Source organism: Osmia lignaria, chromosome 4 (genome assembly GCF_051020975.1).
Source record: "Osmia lignaria lignaria isolate PbOS001 chromosome 4, iyOsmLign1, whole genome shotgun sequence".
Lineage (NCBI taxonomy): Eukaryota > Metazoa > Arthropoda > Insecta > Hymenoptera > Megachilidae > Osmia > Osmia lignaria.
The window spans coordinates 7,649,838-7,669,671 of record NC_135035.1 but is presented as its reverse complement, the minus strand read 5'-3'; the positions used below and the strand labels follow the sequence as shown (position 1 = coordinate 7,669,671).

The window sequence follows — 19,834 nt, the reverse complement described above, 5'->3', positions numbered from 1 at the left end:
AGTATGAACAAACGAGAGAGTCTCGAGTTCGTGACAACGTACGTGGCCTAATAATTTATTACGAGCTAACGGGTAAAACAATGCCACCAGTGTACTGGCCACGGTGTATTATAATGAAAAGGACAAGGGATACATTATTCCATGGTGTTCGAGATCTTATTTAATGGCCAGCTTCTCTTCACGGAATCATTGAACGCGCATGGGTTACGGCCAGGCTAGGTGACGAGGAAAAAGAGCTCGCTGTACCGGAGGAGGTTTTCCAGGACTACCGGGATTAAGGATAATCCTATTAGACTCGGATTAATCCTCGGGGAACTGCATTTCTCCTCGGCGAAATATTACGTTATGCCGTTATTACTGTACACGCTGAGGCAGCCTGATCTCCCTTTGGCGTTCTTGCCTTTCTTACTGTTCCCGTTCCCCGGGAACTTCGATGGCGACTCTTATGGGCATCTGCTTGTTTCTCGGCACCGTGACCGTAAGTTGTTGTCGGTGATTATCCGCCAGGAAAGCGAGGAAACTGATTATCCTTCATCCTTGAAAGAAATTTTCTTTAACGATAGACTTCTAGATAATTATATCATTTTCGGTGGATCTTCTGATTATGGTTATAATTTTCCTTCATTTTTTTCTCTGTTCGATGAAAATTTCCATGGGAGCTGGCTCGCTTTCCCGGGGTATTTTAATTTAAGGCAGCTTCCTCGACGCTTGTTTTCGCGCCGCTCCTTGAATTTAGCCATCGACTCGGGATCGATAGTAATTTCGAGGAGAAGAAGTTGGAGCAGAGGCTTGAAGCAATAAAGAAAAGATCTAGAAATCTCGCATCTCGGACGATGAAATGATGGAAGTTGGAAAGAATTATGAAGCGTCTAGCAGGACGCTGCAAGAAGAATCGACGACAGATCCCGAGCGTCAAAGCCGGCAAAGAAGCGCGCTTATCCTTAAGTGATTGATGTCGACTGGGTCCAGAAGGGAAGTAATAAAAAAAAGAGACTGTCTGATGATTTTTTAACGGGGTCGACGGTGTATAAAGGTGTCACGACGTCCTTTAGCATCGAGAAGATACACCCCGAGCTCCATTAATATCTCGTGTGTCTGGAAATCGCTGACCGATATACGAAAATTTATGAAACGTCTGTCTATTTAAAAATTAATATCTTTATCGGTCGATGGAAAAGCTGAATATAGAAACATTGAAAATAATCTTCAGCCGTCGTGTCGGTAAAATTTTATAACTTTTTTATTTAGAAATCGACGAAAGGTCGAATAACAAAGAAATTATGAACGGTTCCAGCCGACTCTCGCTAAGTAATCAGTCAATCTAAGAAAACTTGAGAACTTCATCTTCGACCGTAAAATCGCGAATGCAATTTAAATGTCATGAATCCAAAGTCGAACGTATTACTTCCTTGATGAAATAAAAGCATGGCGGAAGAATTGTATTTATAAGGAGGTTGAAATCTTCTTTAAAGATGATATAAAAGTATTCAGGTCGGTTATCGTCGCGAAGAATGAAATAAAGATCACGGGTAAGCGAGGTGGAAAATTATATTTTCTAAATCCGCTAGAAAAATGAATCGAACATGGTAATTTACAAATTTGTATACGAAGGAAGTTTCGATCGTGCATTAATATCCTCGGTATGGATTTCATTATGATCATCGGGCAACCGTGGGCAGGGAACGGGAAAAATAGATGGAGGGATTTAGCTGCGGGAAAGACGGGATTAATTTTTACGAGTAACGGGCACGGAAAAACTTTCGATGAAGTTTTGATTGCATTGCTGACGTATATCTGTACGCTGTCAATGTGCATCGAAAAAAAAGAGAAGAAAAAAAAATGGAGTGCAATAAAACTGGATGCGTGGACGAAAATCTATCGGCAGATTTTGATTGAAAACATTTTTTAATCACCCCCGACGTGTATGAAAATATGAAATCGTGCGGTTATTTACCTTAGACCGTGAAATTGTTTTGTGAACTATGAATTTCAATTTAATTCGTCGAATTTCTGAACGAAACGATTACAGAAATTATTCTTATGATATACTTACTTATTCGTGTCTGTTGGGAATGAGGTTCGTCGTAACCTTCTGGCTTATCAGGATCTAAAAAGAGAAGAACTTTTGAAAAATTAATTTTCAAATTCACAGAATATTTTTAATTATCATCCGAGTATAATTACTCGTTGAAAATTCTACGCGAAGTAATTAATTTCAAATTTATTATTTTCGATGTAAAGTTAATGCAGGAAATTAAACTGGCGCTCTTTCTCTCGTTTCATGTTTTAAATACATCATACACCGGGTTGATTGTAAAACCTTTCGCCTATATAATTGCGAGTTAAACGCGTGGCTTAACTTACCCTTTAAAAGTGAAAAACAGAGTTATTATTTGCGGAATAATTAAATTGAAATTTTGACTTTAATTTCTTCCATGTTAATTACAATCAGAATATCTATTAAATTACAATGAAGTGAAATTTCCGCATAAAATTAACGTTTAATTTTAACGCGTCGAGTTAAAAAGAATGATAAAATTTCATTTTTTATTGTAGCTAAAGCCATGTGTTGATAAAAAATGACGGAAATCTCTATCTAAGGACCAGGAAGGGAAATGGGTTGAATAAGGTGGTGTAGGAGAGATTGTAATTACCTCGCACGGACAGCTGAACAACATACATCATTTTCGGCTCGGCGTTCACCTGACATTCATACTTGCCGGAGTCTGTCTTCCGGGCGTTGTCCAGCCTGAGTGTCCAAGCATCGCTTCCTGGTGTGTGCTGAGGCCCGAACCTCGCATCCGAGCTGAACAGAGTAGTTCCTGACGTGAGAATGTGGAGGTCCTTGCTCCTCATCCAGGACACCTGAAACCAGCCAGGGTCACGTTGAAATTACATCCTGACGAAGTTATCCTGTCACCGAGGAACAACGGACATTACGTAATTAATTTATGCTTCAAATTAAAATTGTCTCCACCCCCGGGGAGGAACTTCGCTCGGAAAACAAAGGTAACACTTGCACAGTGAAATAATTAGATTTTTCAAAAAAATTTGAAATTTAAAATTCTCAACTCAGGAAGGAAGTACTCTCCTTCGCTCGATATGCAATGTATTGTGCCCGGTATTGCCACAATTTTCTATTCACATTGAAACGAAACCACATTGTAGCTGCAGAGTTATCTACAGCTTTGAATTTTTCTTTTCAATTCAAATGTACCATTGTTGCTGCACTGTCTCTTTCAGAAGGCTTTCCACTTCGAGCTTACCTTCAAGCTGTTACCTTCGATCCATTCGTTGTTCCAGAGGCATGGAAAGGCGAATGGATCGATCGTTCGACAAACGAGACTGTTCGAAGCGTGTCGCATAAAAGTTTCCCGCTGATGATGAGCATTCGTCAGTCTACAAACCTGGTCTACCCTCTAAAACACGAACCACGGGAATTCGCACTTGCCCCTCGTGCATCGACGCTCCGTTACGACTTATTTTCTTCCCTACCGAATTACCTCGCGCCGGTGTTACAAGCTAATGTAATACATAACACGGTAACGCGTTACGACGTCGTTATCCTATCATAAAGGATAGAGTGTTGAAAGAAAGCTGGAATCCCGAGGATAAAGGTGGAATTTAATGGAGCAACGCGTGAAAATGTGCATGACGGAAGAAAAAGAAAACGCAACGAGAATAAATTGGAAAATGTTTCTCGCGCGCGTTGAAGCGTCACAGGTTTTCAAGCAAAACGAGAAACAGGTATTTATGCAGGTATAATTTTATTAGGCATCAACGGAAGGGGATTTTTATCGTAGCAACAATTTCATTTGAGTAATTTAAACGGCAGCCCCCGGTGCTTTAATATACGGATGCGATTATTCTTTCTTGCAGCGGGAAAATAAAATCGCGATTTTCTTACGTCACTGGCAAGCTCCATTAATAAAACGAACTCCGACCAGCGGCTCTTTGTTCCGTATCTAGGAGGAACCTTTGACATATCTTATTGCTCCGGGCTAAATAATTAATCCCATACCTCCGCCACCACCCCCGCTGGTCCTCTGGCCAGTGACGAGAAGGGGCCGGGTAATGGGAGTTTACTGATTACTCAGTTAAATTCACGAGTTTCTCGACTCGCGAACTATTTCCTGGATCCCGGTAGCTCGGTTCATCAATTCTTATGAGTTTTCTTCTTCCGAACGCGCCTTCCCGACGAGGAATTCAATCCTTAATACCTTCTGCAGTTTATCTAGGATTAGGAAGATATTCGTTGTCCAGATTTTAAAAAGAAATAATATTTCGTCAGATGTAACTAACACTAAAATTCCAAAAATGCGTCAGCTCGTATATTAACATTGACAAACATCGCAACCGCTCGATCCGAGGTCCGGACGGGATCGAATCATCGTTTTTTCCGCCTACCCTCCGGCGACAGTGGACGTTTCAATCAACGACTGTTTGGGTAAAAAGCTAATCGGCAAATGAAAACGTTTCGACTGTACGCGTAAATGTGACGTTTCGAAAGGATAGGAACGAGGGAAAAAAAGCATCCGCTACAAGCTACCCTCTCGCTATGTAATTCCCTCTGATTTTCCATTCCCTTTTGCGCCCTCGTTCGTCTTGTTACGAGGAAAAGTTTGCGCGACCCTTTCGTGTCGAGGACACGCGTAACACCGAGTAAACTCGACAAAAAAAAAAGGTGAGCCAACCTTTCCTGCTTACGATTAATATTTGCCACGCGGTCTTGAGGGTCGAGGCTGAGGAAACACGGTTAAAAGGGTGGATCGGAGGCACGAGAATGGGGTGGGTGGGGTCGAATTCCTAAGAGTATCTTGCAAGAATATTGGGATTCCAGAGATTTCGAATACTAATTAGTTGAAAGGATTTATAAATACTGACAAGGGCAACTACCCAAGTGTTACACTCACTTATTAATGAAACTTTGCCAGCTTGTAAAGCTCGTCGAGCTGAACACGCCTATACCCCTTTTTGGGAGCAGACGGCTAATTGTTTAAAAGATATTAACAATTACAGTTAGTTACTCCTTACATTCTGAAGTATGACAAACTCACCCATAAAAGGTTCAAATCCTTCGTTCCCAACATTTTTTTTTTCTTTTAATGATAATTTGTCTCTTTTAGAATAACTATTACATAAAAAATATCATTAAAGAAAAAAAAAATTGTTGGGTACCAAGGATTTGAACCGAGGACGTTCAGATTGCGAGTCATGGATCCGCTCCGTAGTTGAACACTTGACTCGCAATCTAAAGGTCCTCGGTTCAAATCCTTGGTCCCCATTTTTTTTTTTTTTTTTTTTTTTAAATGATAATTTGTCTCTTTTTGAATAACTTAAATTCTATAAAAATTGCAGTGTATGTAATTATTAATAAATGCAATGATTATAACACAGCTGTAATAGTTATTCAAAAAGAGACAAATTATAATTTTAAAAAAAAACTTAGGAACCATGGATTTGAACCGTGGACCTTTAGATTGCGAGTCATACTGTCATACTTCTCAATGTAAGTAGTAACTAACTTTAATTATTAATATCTTTTAAACAATGAGCACCAATTAAGCATCAGTTAGTTGGAGATTTGTTCTCCATAAACCACCCTTATATAACTTCATTCTGAAACATCATTTGAATTCGTAAAATTTCAAGAATTTCAGGATTCTTATATCAGGAGATACTTCTGTGAACCCGCGACCTGACCCCAAGAAAAATTCCCGACCCGACCGAACCGGACATTCCCTGGTTCTCGCGCACCCCTAATGGTCCGAGTTTGCAGTCGGTCGAATATGGTCGGTGGACACGGTGCTTTATCCGATCCTCGTATTTTTCAACGTTCGACGGGCCAAACGGTGGGATATTAGATATCCGGTTATCGGACTGCAGTCATTTCCGATCTGCATCCAGTTACTATTTTCCCCCATTGGTCGTTTCGCGAGCGAGCAGATAGACGGCGAGAAAGCGAGAGAATAAACGATCGGTCAGTGTGATTTGTTCGTAACAGGGCCGCGAACGATAGGGACGGAGGAATCTAAATTGCGATCGTTCCGCGCCCGCTAGACCGCGATTTTTAATAATGTCGTAATACCCAGCCGACGGGAATCGAAACTGGTACCCCGGACGTTTCGTCGCGAATGAGGAGAACGCAATAATCCAAAGCGGTGACAAAAAAGAGATACCAGCCCGGTGTCTCGGTTACATTCAACCAGACCCGTAGATTTATCGTCGTTATTAAAACAACCGTCGCGATACGAGCACGCGGAGGGAGGAAGCGTGCGCATTATTCAGCGAGAAACAAAAGAAGTCCGGATTAATCGGTAATTAAATCGACGCCGGGCAACCGTAATACCTCCGATACTGTGCCGTTCCTTTTTTGTTCACAGTTTCTTTCTACGGTGTCGTTATTGCGGGCCGTTTCGACGTTATTGTCCGATCGGTTCAATATCGGCTTCCGTAGATTGTCGCGATTTTAATAGGATCCAAGAGGTAACAAGAGATTTTCTTAGAATTCATTGAACGGTTCAATTTTATAATTTCAACCCTTTACTTACGAATTCGAGGTATTCGTCAGAGAATCGTTCTTCTGTAATCGCAGGCTAAACGTCGAAACGTTATTCCAAAAAGGTAAAGCATTCAGGTTGCACCTGTGTTCGGCCATTATTCAACGAACAACCGTCGCAGAAATAATACTACGATCCTGGCCACATTACAAACTGCCTTCCTCGATTCCTCCACCCCCGCCACGGCGGGTCGGTGGCAGGTGAATTCCTCGGTTCACCGTCGAAGGGATCGATGCCGGCCGCGCAGGCCTGCACGAAATCGGCGTCGGACGTAACGAGAAGAAAATTCAGCGCCGCGTGCGGCTGATTTATACAATAATAACGTAAGCAGCACACGGTCGAGCGTAATGGTCCACGATGTTACAGAGGGAAGAAGGGTGAAGCGCGGCGAAAGAGTGAGAGGGGGGTGAGAGGTCATAACGTTAGGGGTGAGAAGAATGAACGGTATGGCAAGGCCGGTGTATCACGGCATTTGGTCGTATGCCAGTTTACTAGAGGATACGAGTCGGATGGCACCGAAATAGAACTGGCTTTGAGGTTGCGCCACGAACAGAGATGGAAAAATGGAAGGGTAAGAAACGGAAAAACCGTGGCGGTTGCTTCCGACGCTAGGAGAGACAAAAGGATGGCAATATACGGAGCTAGCATAACCGCTTTCATCTGCTACGTCGACATAGTATGTCGGATAAAAATGCAACTCCCACCAAGTCGTTTCGCCGCAACCTTACGAGCCTCGCTGCTCGTTCCACGCGTCCTCTTCAAGGAGAGTCGCCTTATGCGCCCCATTCAACTCGCACCAAGCAAAACCCCATTGGCTGCAGATCGACCGTACGCCAGCCATCTACGAGGGTGTTTTTTAAATTAGACGCTTCCGCATTACTACCGGCGACGTGGAAACTCTAAGAAATGATTTTTCATTTTTTGGCGAATCTTGAAAGGGGTGAGTTGTAAGTTCATAACTAATTTTAAGATCAAAGTGAAATCTTTAGTGTAAAGAATTGCAAAGTGAATTTTATATAAAATTCTTCGCTTTTTTTCCCCCGGTTTCGTTAACGAAAGGTATAACGAGACTTCAACTTTCCTCGTTCGGTCGTGTTTCTTTGGAATAACAGATGAAGGATACTTGCTAGCACGTTTCGTTCGAATTCAAGCTTAACATTTCCCGGAGATAGAGGAAAGTTCCGTTAAGGAAGTTCGTTCTACGCGTCGAGAGGAAATTGAAAAAGTAACAAGAGAATCAGTTTTCACGGTGTCGTTAAACATCGTTTACCGGTGCTCGTTTACTCTTTCTCACGCGTCGCGTCACCGGAACACCTCTATCTTCCTGTTAGAAACAGACAGGCAAGTTCCTCGATGAAAGCGCGATGAATAAACTGAACTTCCTTTCGCCTCCAATTGGAAAAGTTAAAACAGAGGAAAAAAAAGAGAACAGAAATAATTGACGGGATTGTTTATCTCTACGCCATTCCAATTACTTTCCGATCGAATTATTCATCATTTCTTTTTTGCCATAGAAATAACAATGATTATCCAAGGTATTTATAGAAAGTTACAATTAAACGTGTGATAAAGCAAACAATTGATCGTAAACCGACGGAGATTTCCATTGGAGCGTTTCAATATTGACGTCGTGGAGAAGCCATTAATTTTTCGCCTGGTCCAATACGAAAATGCTTGCCGTCCGCTTTTTTAATCCGATTTTGTTTATCGAGAAAAGTCGAATATCGTTCGTGGGAGACGGCATATACACACGGTTATCCGTCGAAGCGGATTACGCGGATCGCCAGAGCGAAAGGGTTCGCGATTTTTCGCCAACTTTTCGACAACCGACGACACTTTCGAATTCGTCGAATACCGAGCAATTAACCTGCCGTCCATCGATTATTCCGTCCGATCGACGCGAAAAACGACCCGGTTTTTCAATCGACCGTACACGATCGCGACTCTTTATTCGTACATTTATGACGGAATTTTAAAACACTCCCTGTTGAGAGTAGAAGGAGAAAAAAAAGAAGAGGGGTAGAAAAAGCGTTCTCCCAGTATTTTCCAGTTTCAATCGATCGAAAGGTTTTAAAGCGAATTCAGCGAGACAACGTGGAAAGCTGTTTAAAATGAAATTGCTAATGTAAAGCCCGCTGTTTTACTGCCCTCTCTTTTTTCATTGCATTATTCGTATTTCCTTTATGGGTCGCTGTGCTTGATATTCAGTGACAGTCGTTGCATTAACGAGGATGAAAAATTTTTAATAGAAACTGAAATCACCAAAGTCTACATTGCCGAGATGTAGGTGCAGCGATAAACCTGACCCCTACTAACCCAAACTAATCGGGCCAACGATGGTCCCGGTTCACCGAGCTTTTATCGATCACCTTTCTTGCGTTACACGTTACTCCGACCGAGACTGCAATGCCATTAGATTAACCAAGTGTCCGTGTAACTCCTTATGCAATTTAAAATCAACCAAAATCGTTTGCTGCAACGGGGAATGCATTTACATTAGAAGGATTTAAATCGGATAAAACGATTAAATCAGTGTTCACAGATTTAAGACAATTGTCAATTTTGATTTTTCCTTGGAGTATTCAGAGATCCACGAGTGATCTCGTTACAAGTTGAAGATTTTCAAGATTCGACAGCCGCCACTGGCGTCGCTCTCCAATTACTTGGCAGGGTTCGTTCTCGTTTTTCCAGCTGGCTCGTCCATCTTGCTCGAGTTTGCCTTTCTTGTAGCTCTCTCTTCGGATGGACGGAGACTGAGGCTCGCAGCCACGGGGCTTTGTCACGTCCCCTTTTGTTGCGTACAATAGAGGCGGTGACTAACTCGGAGTTATCTCGAGGTACATCGGCTCGTCTGGTCGTGGAGCATCGAATTATAATTTCCCGTATCGCGCGTGATTCAATTAACTCGCGGACCAGCTTTCGAGAACGTTCATTTAAACGAGGAACAATGTAGAGTAGGAAAAACTTGGTGGTTTCATTTCTTTCGCTTAGCCCCCGCGTTCTCTCGTGTAATCAATTAGACCTTTATCAAGGTGAATTAAAATTAAAGTATCTTACGACGGGTGATGATGTTTGTATCGAGGATTCTGGGATAAAAGTGAATTAAACGAAATTCTCGAATTACACCGAGTCAGTCGTGGCAGGCAATCACGGAGAGAAGTTATAACATTGCGGGGATACGTTTTATCGTGACGTAGTCTGTTCGCGAGTGTAAGAAAGAGGAGGAAACTCGCGATAATTCAAGCTTTCAGTCGAGACGAGAAGTTTGGAAGCACCTTGAATTATCGTCATCGTTGACATTCCGTTTCAACCGCGCGAAGCTCGCCATTTCGCGGGGAATTATACCGCGGCGAATAACGCCCGCATCTAGGCCATGAATTTATCATCCCCTCGGCGCAATCTCCGCGTTCTACACCTCCTTAAGGTGGTCGCTAATTTTTCAAGAACGCTCGCGATTCAACCATTCGCGGGTCTGATGCTCCCGTTAAGACCGCGACCAGGTAATTATAACAAACTTTCCTCCTCGTCTCGTAGTCGGAACGCAAAATCCTATCGCTAGCCGTTTGATGAATAAAACAGCCACGCGTATGTCGTCGCGATGTAGCCTGGAAAGAAATCTTCTCGAGAAAAAGTGAAGAAGGAAGAGGAAGCCTCGGTTAACTCGCGACGACGGAGCGGTAGCAAGAGCGTGAGAAGGGAATCTAACTGTCGACACAGTTTCTTAGCGAAGTAACTTCGTTAGAACATCAAAGATGCCCTCGTCGATGGAGGCCGCGTCGGTTCACAGGGGATGGGATAGGAAAAAAAAGCGCGAGGAAGAAGAAAACAGAAGGGAGGGGAACGAAATGAACATCCTCTGCGAGGTGAGCTTGAAGCTAGGTGGAAGTAGAAATAAGGACATCCGGCAGGTAAAATGATATCACGAGATCTACAGGAAGTAGCCTGAGAGATGAAGAAGGATATACGAAGAATAGGAACGCGATACGAGTTTCTAGAACGCGTTTCTTCCGTTGGGCTGACTTATTATTGAGTTTACTACTTAATTTTTCATTAGAAGCTTCCACTGAAAGGTTAAACCCTCTTTCTGTTAACAATGAGTTAGTTTATAAATTAAAATATATATTTCTATTTTTTTACGTTAGAAAAATAAGGGTAGTTCTAATTTCTATTCGGAAAATCGCGTTCAGTAGTACGAGACCGACATAGTCAGCCACGATTCAAGTTATGTAGATTTGTTCTTTATAAGAACGGAAAAATAAATAATCCGGTGCGTGTACGAAGGTTTCTGCATTCGATCAGGGAAAAAGCAGTCAAAGAAACGCACGAGTTGTGGAACGCAATCGCAAACGTATTTACCGTGGCACTCGTGCATGAAAAAGAGCGTGTAAAGGGAGAAAAGTTCGCGAGCTGTCCTCATGATGCGAATAACAGGTTAGGCGAGTAACGCTGCTGGTTTTCCGAGGGGTTTAGATGGTTGAACAGCACCAGCCAGTATGGCTGCCAGTCGGGTAAATGGAGGACACGAGGGTGTACGCGTGCACCCCTCGCGACTCCTGCATTTTGCATACTGATGAGCCCACTTTCGAGCCATTTCGTCTCCCATTTCCTTTCTTCAACGTTTCTTCGTCATTTTCCGTCTCTCTGCTTCTCTTTGTCCCCGTAACGTCATAACCATAATCGACGTATACCATACAAATTAACAGTAAACCAATAATAACGTTTTTTCAGTTTATTAGTTATAATATTTTATTTTTCAATCAATTTCTCGTTGTATACAAATTAATTAATCTTCCATTTTCCTTTGTAAAATTCATTTCATTAATTCATTGCACAGAAAAGATTTTTATCGTTGGAAATTTTCTCTCGTTTTTCAACCAAAGCAGCTCTTTTATTTTTCATTATTACGCTCTTTTTAGTTTCTCCTCGTACATTAAACGGATGAAATTGAATCGGTATTAAGGCAAGCGAAAAAATATTTCGAGTTCAATTGTATGGGACAATTTGTGCTCGTTTCTTTCACTTTTCAAATGCATCGTTCTTTTTTATGACAATTATATCTTCTAGCTTGATATTTTTTTGACGATTTGGGGTAGTTTCATGGTTACCCATTTGTGTGGATAAGCCGATTGTCGAAGGTTGCTTCTCAGAAGCTTTTACGAGCGAGCCGGGCTATCTTACATTATTACCATTCCACCAGTAGCGTACCGCACGAATATGCTGACACAGTAGTAAAGGTCTATGATGGAGAAGGCGATCAGACGCAGTAGCAGTAGAATGTGCCAATAAGCTAAATTCTTATTTTCATACCTTTTTTGAAACATTTTTGTTACACTGAAGTGGAAAATTTCTTCAATGATTAAATTCTTAGTATAAATATGCAAGGAATTATGAAATGAACCGATAAAATTGTTTTTAAACGAACAACAAACCGCAAAAAGAATGTTTAATTTACAATGAAAGAATAATACTGAATGTAAAGTGTAAGCTGTTTCCAAGTTGAAGGTTCAGCATAGCCGGATCACGGAAAGTCAGCCGCAATTTCTTATTTATTCCTCTCGTTCCTGCAACTCGTACAAATCTCACAGAATTATATTTTCTCTCGGTAGTTCGTTTCATTTTAATTAATTCCCCTCTTTCCACCGTTGAAATAACAAATTACTGGAAGCACGAGTCACAACATTTTCCTCGGTTAAATTTCAACTTCTGTAACATTGTCAAGCTAACGTACAGGCTGAATTATTCAACTCGACGTAACTTTTATTACATTTATTATATAAAAAAAATTGTTCTTGCGGTCGATGAAACGCGAAGGAGAAAAAAGAATTCACGTGTGATACTGTTATTTGAACGATGAAACACCTGGATGGAACGCCTTATTTTTTGGCGTTAAAAATTACACGGTTTCGCACGAAAAATGACGGTTGTCGCCCGATTTCTCGACCCAACGAATCTGCAATACCTGGTTCCACGGGACCAGCTAGTTGCGCGCGATTGTCGTGAATTTCAAAGGTGATTCTTTTTCATTTTTCTTTTTTTTCTCCCGTGGTATCAACCGGAGGGAGGAAGGTTCGCGTTAAGAGCCTCGATTACGTCGAGTTTCGTTTAACAACCGTGGAAAGAATTTCCATGTCATAAATCAACGGTACGTCGGCTCGAACGTATGACAAGGGGGGTTGATACTGTTGAATAATGAGAACGATATTTACGTTTCGTCCAGGACGGTGACACGTTCGCGATGGCGGACAATCGACAGAGGGAGGAAAAAATTGCGTGTCGACCAGATGGAACATCCGGAAGTCAGCCGCGAATTTTTATTTTACACGCTTTCAACGTTTTCGCTGGAAAATAGGCGGCAATTTTTCTGTCCCGGCCGGTAAGTGGCCGTCGGGTCTACCGATGGCGTTTTTCCACAATACTGAAAAGCTGATTCGTTCCATCCTGTAACGTCGAAAGAACCGAAAATACTCTCCCCTCGAAATAACAGCAACGTTTTTCCATCTACCAGTTTACAGTGAACAATTTTTCCCTTTTTTTTTTTCATTTCATTCGCCTGCTAACAGAACCGTTCAGCGCACGGTACATTTCCATCGAAACAATTTTGGGCAACGGTCGATCAGGAATTATTGGCAAATATTGAATATTAGTATCAATTACAATTAATCACCTGTGTACACGCGGAACAGTTTAAATATCTCTGCCATTGTTTCGGATGCTAGTTAATTAACAATTTCAGAGGGAGTGGAATGAAACGAAACGTGGAATATTGGTCCCGATACTAATGCGTTATTTTCATTGTACGTGTCAATTCTCGTGAAACAATTAGTAATTAATATAATCGTAGTATAACAAACATTTGTACGACTCTGTACAAATTTGTTTTAGAAGTTTATTATTTTTATAGGATGTAGTAAGTGATTTAGACAGATCAATGTTTGCAACGTAAATGAAGATAGGTTCTCGAATTGTTTGTCGTTCCGTAGGTATTTACTTATTCCCAAGAGGAATGTCTTCGGAGATCCGGCGTTAATTATCGCCGACGAAATTTCTCGGCTAAGTCCAGTAAACCTTCGACTTAGGGCAACTCTGTTCCACTTCCGTTTAAAATTTAAGCGGAGCTTCAAACTCGGCTTAGTTCACCGCGTGTAAGTCGACATCAGCTCAAGCTACTTTAACGCTTACTGTATCAACTTCTGTTCGGGTCAGTCCATCGATTCAGGAACATGATTACGTTGCTTCCTTATTATTTGTTCTAGAGTGAAAGTTGCTTGGAAGGTTGTTAGCTTTAAGCGTTTACAGTCAGTTGAAATCATCAATGGCCCTTAAATCATAAAGGACCAAGCCTTAATACTCTCATAGTTTGCATTCAAAAATGGACTTCAAATTTATTCTGGATCGAGTGAGAGCCACTTCTGTAATTAATTTGATAAGTTAAATTGAAATGGATTGTAGAGCACGGTGTGACAAAAATGAAAATGGCATGGTGTCGAGGACTCGTGCCAGTTCAGAGAACCGAGTATCTTCTTAAGAAGGATAAAGAACAACGGCAGAAGTTATGAAATATATACATATATATCTGAGTTTCATCGTTTGTACCGTATTATTATGGTGAAAGAGGATTATCCAATAATTTTCCGGAGGATGAATACCAGGATTGTCTGCGAGAAGAATCCGTTGACTCAGATTATTCGTTTTGTGATATTCTACCTCCTTGTCTCCCATTCTCTTCCTTTCTCATCCTTTCTATCGCTGTGTTTCCTTATTTGCTATCCACTTACCTCGAATATATTTACTTCAATTTATTTTCCAAACGGTCAAAAGATTTCCATAATTAATATTTTCCTTAAGATCCTTCGCGATGAAGAAGAAAATCTTGAAGCAGCTGTAAACGTCGATGGAGAAAAGAGGAGCAGACGAAACCGAGCCTGTATCTATCGAGGCTTTTTCATCAAGCGTAAATCATGAGTGAAGTTTCAATTCTGCGTTTGACTAACAAAACCGCCCCATCGAGTTTCCAACGGACACGTGTAGCGTTCGCTAACGCACGGGTCGATGCTTTCACGCTACCGGCACGAGTTAAATTTCAAAGGAAACTCATTTGAAACTTCGATGCCGACCAAACTCGGGGGGAGGGCCTTGGAAAAACTACTTCTGTGCCGAATACCGGCTGCATACCACCGAGGCTGATTGTGCAGGTGGTAAACTCTTCGGCGGTGAGCCGGGAGTGAAAGGGGAGAGATCTCGCTACTGCATTGGATATTTCAAAACCACCTGGTTTCGACGGGCCGAAGAAAGGAGCGGGAACAGGCAACAAAGGCAAAAGCCAGAAGCACCTCCATCCCTATGCCGTCCTGATACAAGCCGCGAGGAAGATCGATGAACCACCCCTCGACTTCCTTTCCGTCCATAACAGCGACACCTACTTTGAACTGAAGAACTTTTTCACGACTGTTTGCAATTTTTCTCCTTCGTTCGTGGTCACTCCGCGACACTTCGACGCGTTCCTGGAAGCCAGAAGTTCACCTTGGTGGTTAGATAAATCTGTGTATGTGTGGAGTAGAAAAAGATTTGGAGATAATTAATTAAAATACCATTTTTGAAGGAAATCGAAATAATTCTGCTGAATTGAATTTCGAAGCTACAATATCCTCGAAAACTAAAAGGAAAACGATCACCATCGATGAGCACCACTTACCATGGAAATATTTATTGTTACCACAAGAGAATTCACAAATTTACCGAGGAGCTTTCCCTTTTTTCTCTTATCGAACCCGAAAGAGGAACACAGTGATGGTAAAAATAGAAGAAGAAGAAACAAAAAAGAAGCCAAGCGGGACTATCAAATCTCGTTTCCCTTTAACAAATTTCCTTCTTAGCTATTCATCCGGTGGTAGCATGAATGGTATCCAGGCATCCGGGCCACAAGAGGGGAATCCACGGAACGAAGGCAACGGTCAAAGCATTTTCGAGCTCCTGCTTCCTGATAGCCAACCACCGAAAAAGATCGATCATCATCCGCGACTACGATTCGCATTGAAATTCTCATCTCCCTCGAGATTTTCCTCCTTTATCCCTGGAACCACCTTCGCGTGGAAGATTCCTTCTTCCGCTTTTCTATGTTTCCATTGATCTCTTGGTCCCGGTAAAACTCGACCACGAGAGCACCCTTAACAGAGGTGAAAAAACAGGGAGAGAAACAAAAGGGGCTAGCAGAGTAGGAGGAGGAAGAAGAGAAAAAAAAAGGGAAAGAAGGGTTTGCCACGAGAAATTCATTTCACTTTCCCGAGGACCTCTCCTTTTTTATTCACCCCCTGGAAATCCAGGATCATTTGAAATCAACCCACGACCGTGTCCGACCCCCGCCCCACCCCTTATCCGTTCGAAAGCTACGATATCCTCGTCGTCGGTGTACGTATGGCCGTCTAGGGAAGAAATCGCGGTGGTGGACACCCTTCGTCCATCGACCGACGACTTTCATCCCCCTTCCTCCCATTTACCGAACCGCCGCCCCAAACCCCGGCCACGACGCTGATCGAGTTTTCATCCCGGGTTCCCGCCGCGGGGACGTCGTAACCACCCTCAACCTCTGATTTTTATTCGAGCCACACCGGCTTCGTTTATAACTTCGTTCCTTCGACGAACCGTCTACGCGATACCAGAGAAGCATTTTCTTTTTCTCCCTTTTTTCTTTCAGCTTCTTCACGACCTGATTAACCGCTGGTTCTTCTATTTGATTTTACACGTTTCAGACGTTCAATGGTGTTCGAATCAACTGCTCAGCAATGACGGTTTGCTTAAGCGAATTGCCACTTATCAAAGATAGAATTTATTATATATCTTTAAACCGATACATCTTCGAGGGACTTTAATCGTGCCATAAATTTCAAGCACGTTTATACCACTTGTTATGACGAGTTTACAAATATTTACAAATACATTATTCAAAAGTGCTTCAATAAAATAGCATCGTTACTAGACGATCTGAAAATAAAAATCCGTCTACTTTAAACGTTGCTAACATAGAGTTGAGACGTAGTTAACGAGGAAAATTTATAACAAGTTGTAAGCAGAAAAAGAGCTTAACTGTACGTTTCTACGAGCCAGGAAGACGACGTACCCGTCCCTTTTGTTATTCCCTACAAATTTTCCACCCTGCTTGCACCACCGTGCTTCGTAACGATCTTTATTATTATCCGGAAGTACTTGGGACATTGTTATTCGTCGTTCCATGCAAAAGCCGGGGACGAACGGTAAAGAAAATATCAGGGAGATGCTCAAAAAGGGAATATGACCCTGGTATCCCGGCGTATCCCGGGGGAAAATTCGACGCGCGTGCGAGCACCGTCGGGGATCAAAATTACCATAACGACATGCATGTATGTAGGAGAATTGCTGGAATCTCGGAATATCCTTTTACTAGCCAGAATTGTGAATTTCGTACTGACCTTGAGAGAGGATGTTGCATTTCTCGACGCGGATCACGTTGGAGCTTTATGAAACATGCAAATCATTCTTCTTTTCACCGTACAGGCGAGAGGAAACAAGTTCTCGGGCAAACGATCTCGCGATATTTGTTAGCCACGGAAAAATTTTCCAGCCAGAGAAAAATTCTTTCCCTTGATAAAACACGATTTTTAATTTACACGTTGCGCCTCCGGCGCGAATTTAATATCAGCTAACTTTCAACTCCTTTACATAATACACGTCACTTTACTCGTTCAAGAACACAGGATTCTCTAAAATCTCTCCTTCAGAAACTGTATTCCCCTTGGTTTTTCTCTAACGAGGAAGCGCTTACAGCAATTAAGCTTCGACTGGAAGTAAAGCGAAGATCGTATTATTACTTTCTATACAACTTTTCAAAGCATGGAAGCGTTTCAATTTCTTTCTTTCTTTCATGTTCGCATTAACAAGGGGATATAGATTATTATTTACACCCCGTATCGTGACTCGGTTTCGATTCGATGCGGGGGGAAAATGAATTCGAAGAGGGTAGGAAACATGGAAGCATCGCACGATCCAGCAGCCGGTGGTCGCGAAAAAAGGTCGAACGACGGAATTACCGAGTGCATACATATATGGAAGAGCCTTTCGGATTGCCGGTGGATGGATCCGTTCACCGATCCTCATCGGGAATTTCTTGCGACCTTCATGAAGCTACACGCCGGGATTACATCGGCATGGATTCCCCGTAATACCGTGTAAACCGTGCAAAAGCTTTCTTTCGTTTTTGCCCCGGCTTTCATCTCGTTCGAAAGGCGATCTCGTGTCTGATAGCAGACCGTCAAAGCGTTTATATCTCGTTCGAACAGCAATCGAGAAACGATCGGTTTACTATCGCCGAATCGAGTCACGACGTACATTTTTCATTTTTATCGAACCGCGTGGAACTGTATCAGTTTATCGTGTAACAGGCATAAAACGGCCATTCGATACGATTATATCAAAGGCACGTATGAAATTATTAATTTCAAGCATTCCACGGGACGAAGCATCCGCCCCGAATAACCCGTAGAACCTTTAATATCGTCGGAAATTTCCAACCGAGAACTTCTTTCTCGCCTTTATTATGTTTTACTGCCTTCACGAGCAGACTTAATTACGCGGATGATGGGCACGCGGTGAGAAATCATGGTGAAATCCTTTCGCAGCCGCAAACAATTCCACGACTAATTAGCTCGAATCTGGACGTAAATTGCCGATAAAATGGTACTTAAAATCCATCGTGATGCTTGGAGAAAAATAAAGGCAGAATGGGAAAGAGAAAGCTAACTTATTTAAGTTAAAATATATTATTTACAAAGCACGGATAGGAGAAAATAAAGGAAATGCCAGCGGCTACTTAAAAACTGATATCGATTCTTTCCGGTAACGTCGTCATCATGAGTTATGAAATATAGTTGCTCGATCGGGCGTAACTTTCATATTTCCTTCGAGCCGTGCTACGCTGTTCGTTGTTTTCGTCGTTGAAACGTCCACGGTGATGTACTTTCTGTCGGAAATACGAGTTCAATCGTTCATAAAGCTTCTCGGGTATTGCCTGAATGGCGCTCGATGATAGGTACACCTACGCCCAGCAATTTCTCCTTTTTCCCCTGGCTAACACAGTTGCCGGGCTGCGTTCGTTCGAAACGTGTTTCTATCATACAGAGTGTCTGATGAAAATGGTGTTTGGAAATCTGATAAAAGGAGCTGTTCCTCGTAAATCGACCGTTTCGACAACCGCATTTGTTTTGTTTCCCACCCTGAACGGTATAAACGCGTTTTCACCGTTCGAGATTAGTGATCTATCGGGGCGGAAAACTTTAAAGGTCAACCTTAAAGAATAAAATTCTGTGGAAAACTAAAAAGGGGAAGAATCGTCTGCAAATTTTTAGAATCGTTCGGGGAGCGTTGATTGCCGAGGGAAACAGCGTGTGATCAGTGAAATGGATACAAAGCGTAGGACGATTCGTTCCAGCGTCCTAGTTGATTTGAAATTCAAAGGTTCGAATAAATTCTCCTGTCGCTGTTATTAGCTTCTCGGGGATTCTACGCGGCTTAAGTGTAATTCAACTGCACAATAACGCGTAATAAAACACCATTCGAGAGCACGTGCTGCAATTTATAGCTCCTACTGCTTCTCGACACCCTTATTCCTTTCAATCAAAGAAAAATTCAGCAGACGATATGAAAATAAAGTCTTTGAGAGTCTACAGACTTTTGTAATCATAGACAAATATTAAATGAATGGTACTTTATGGAAAAATTCAAATGGTCAATAGGAAAATCAAAAATGACTTTGCCAGACGTGAAAATAATTAATGAACTAATTTTAGATAATTTTAGGTAAGGGTATAAAACAATAAATAGGCGTGGTATTTAGGTCGGAATCGGCTACTCGTTCGAATAATCTCTGGGAGGCGCTTCAGGGAAGGAACGGTGTCATCAGTTTGACCCTGTTTTCACGTCCGTTCGATATTGCGATCCCGCGGCGTCGAGTATTCGCTGATCGTGATATTTGACAATAGCAATAACGCTACACACTCGATTACACTCCCTTACGCTCGATTTTTCCTTCCTTTCCTTCTGCTTTCCTCGTATTTCCTTCGAGCTACTTGTCCACGGGCGGAGCTGTCGTACGTTGCGATACGGTTTTATTGCGCGTTCGCATGTGAATATCGATAAAACGAGCGAGCCTGGATTCCTTTTCTTCCCGGGGTTTAGTACTATTAATCGCGTGGCCACGAATAGCCCGATAACGAGCTGAAAAATGTCATCGTCACGAGGAAATGGTT

The 19,834-nt window shown here is 42.1% G+C and overlaps 1 protein-coding gene across 2 annotated transcripts in view; it reads right to left on the bottom strand.

Annotated features, from left to right (window-relative positions):
* The window catches only part of LOC117603568 (lachesin), a 72,778-nt gene that overhangs the window by 8,557 nt on the left and 44,387 nt on the right, over positions 1-19,834 (bottom strand). For both annotated transcript variants that reach the window (XM_034322895.2, XM_076688084.1), the window contains exons 4-5: positions 2,655-2,865; positions 2,054-2,107 (exon numbers count right to left, since the gene is read on the bottom strand). In XM_034322895.2, coding sequence (XP_034178786.1) covers positions 2,054-2,107; positions 2,655-2,865 — 265 coding nt within the window. The remainder of the gene's footprint in view (positions 1-2,053; positions 2,108-2,654; positions 2,866-19,834) is intronic.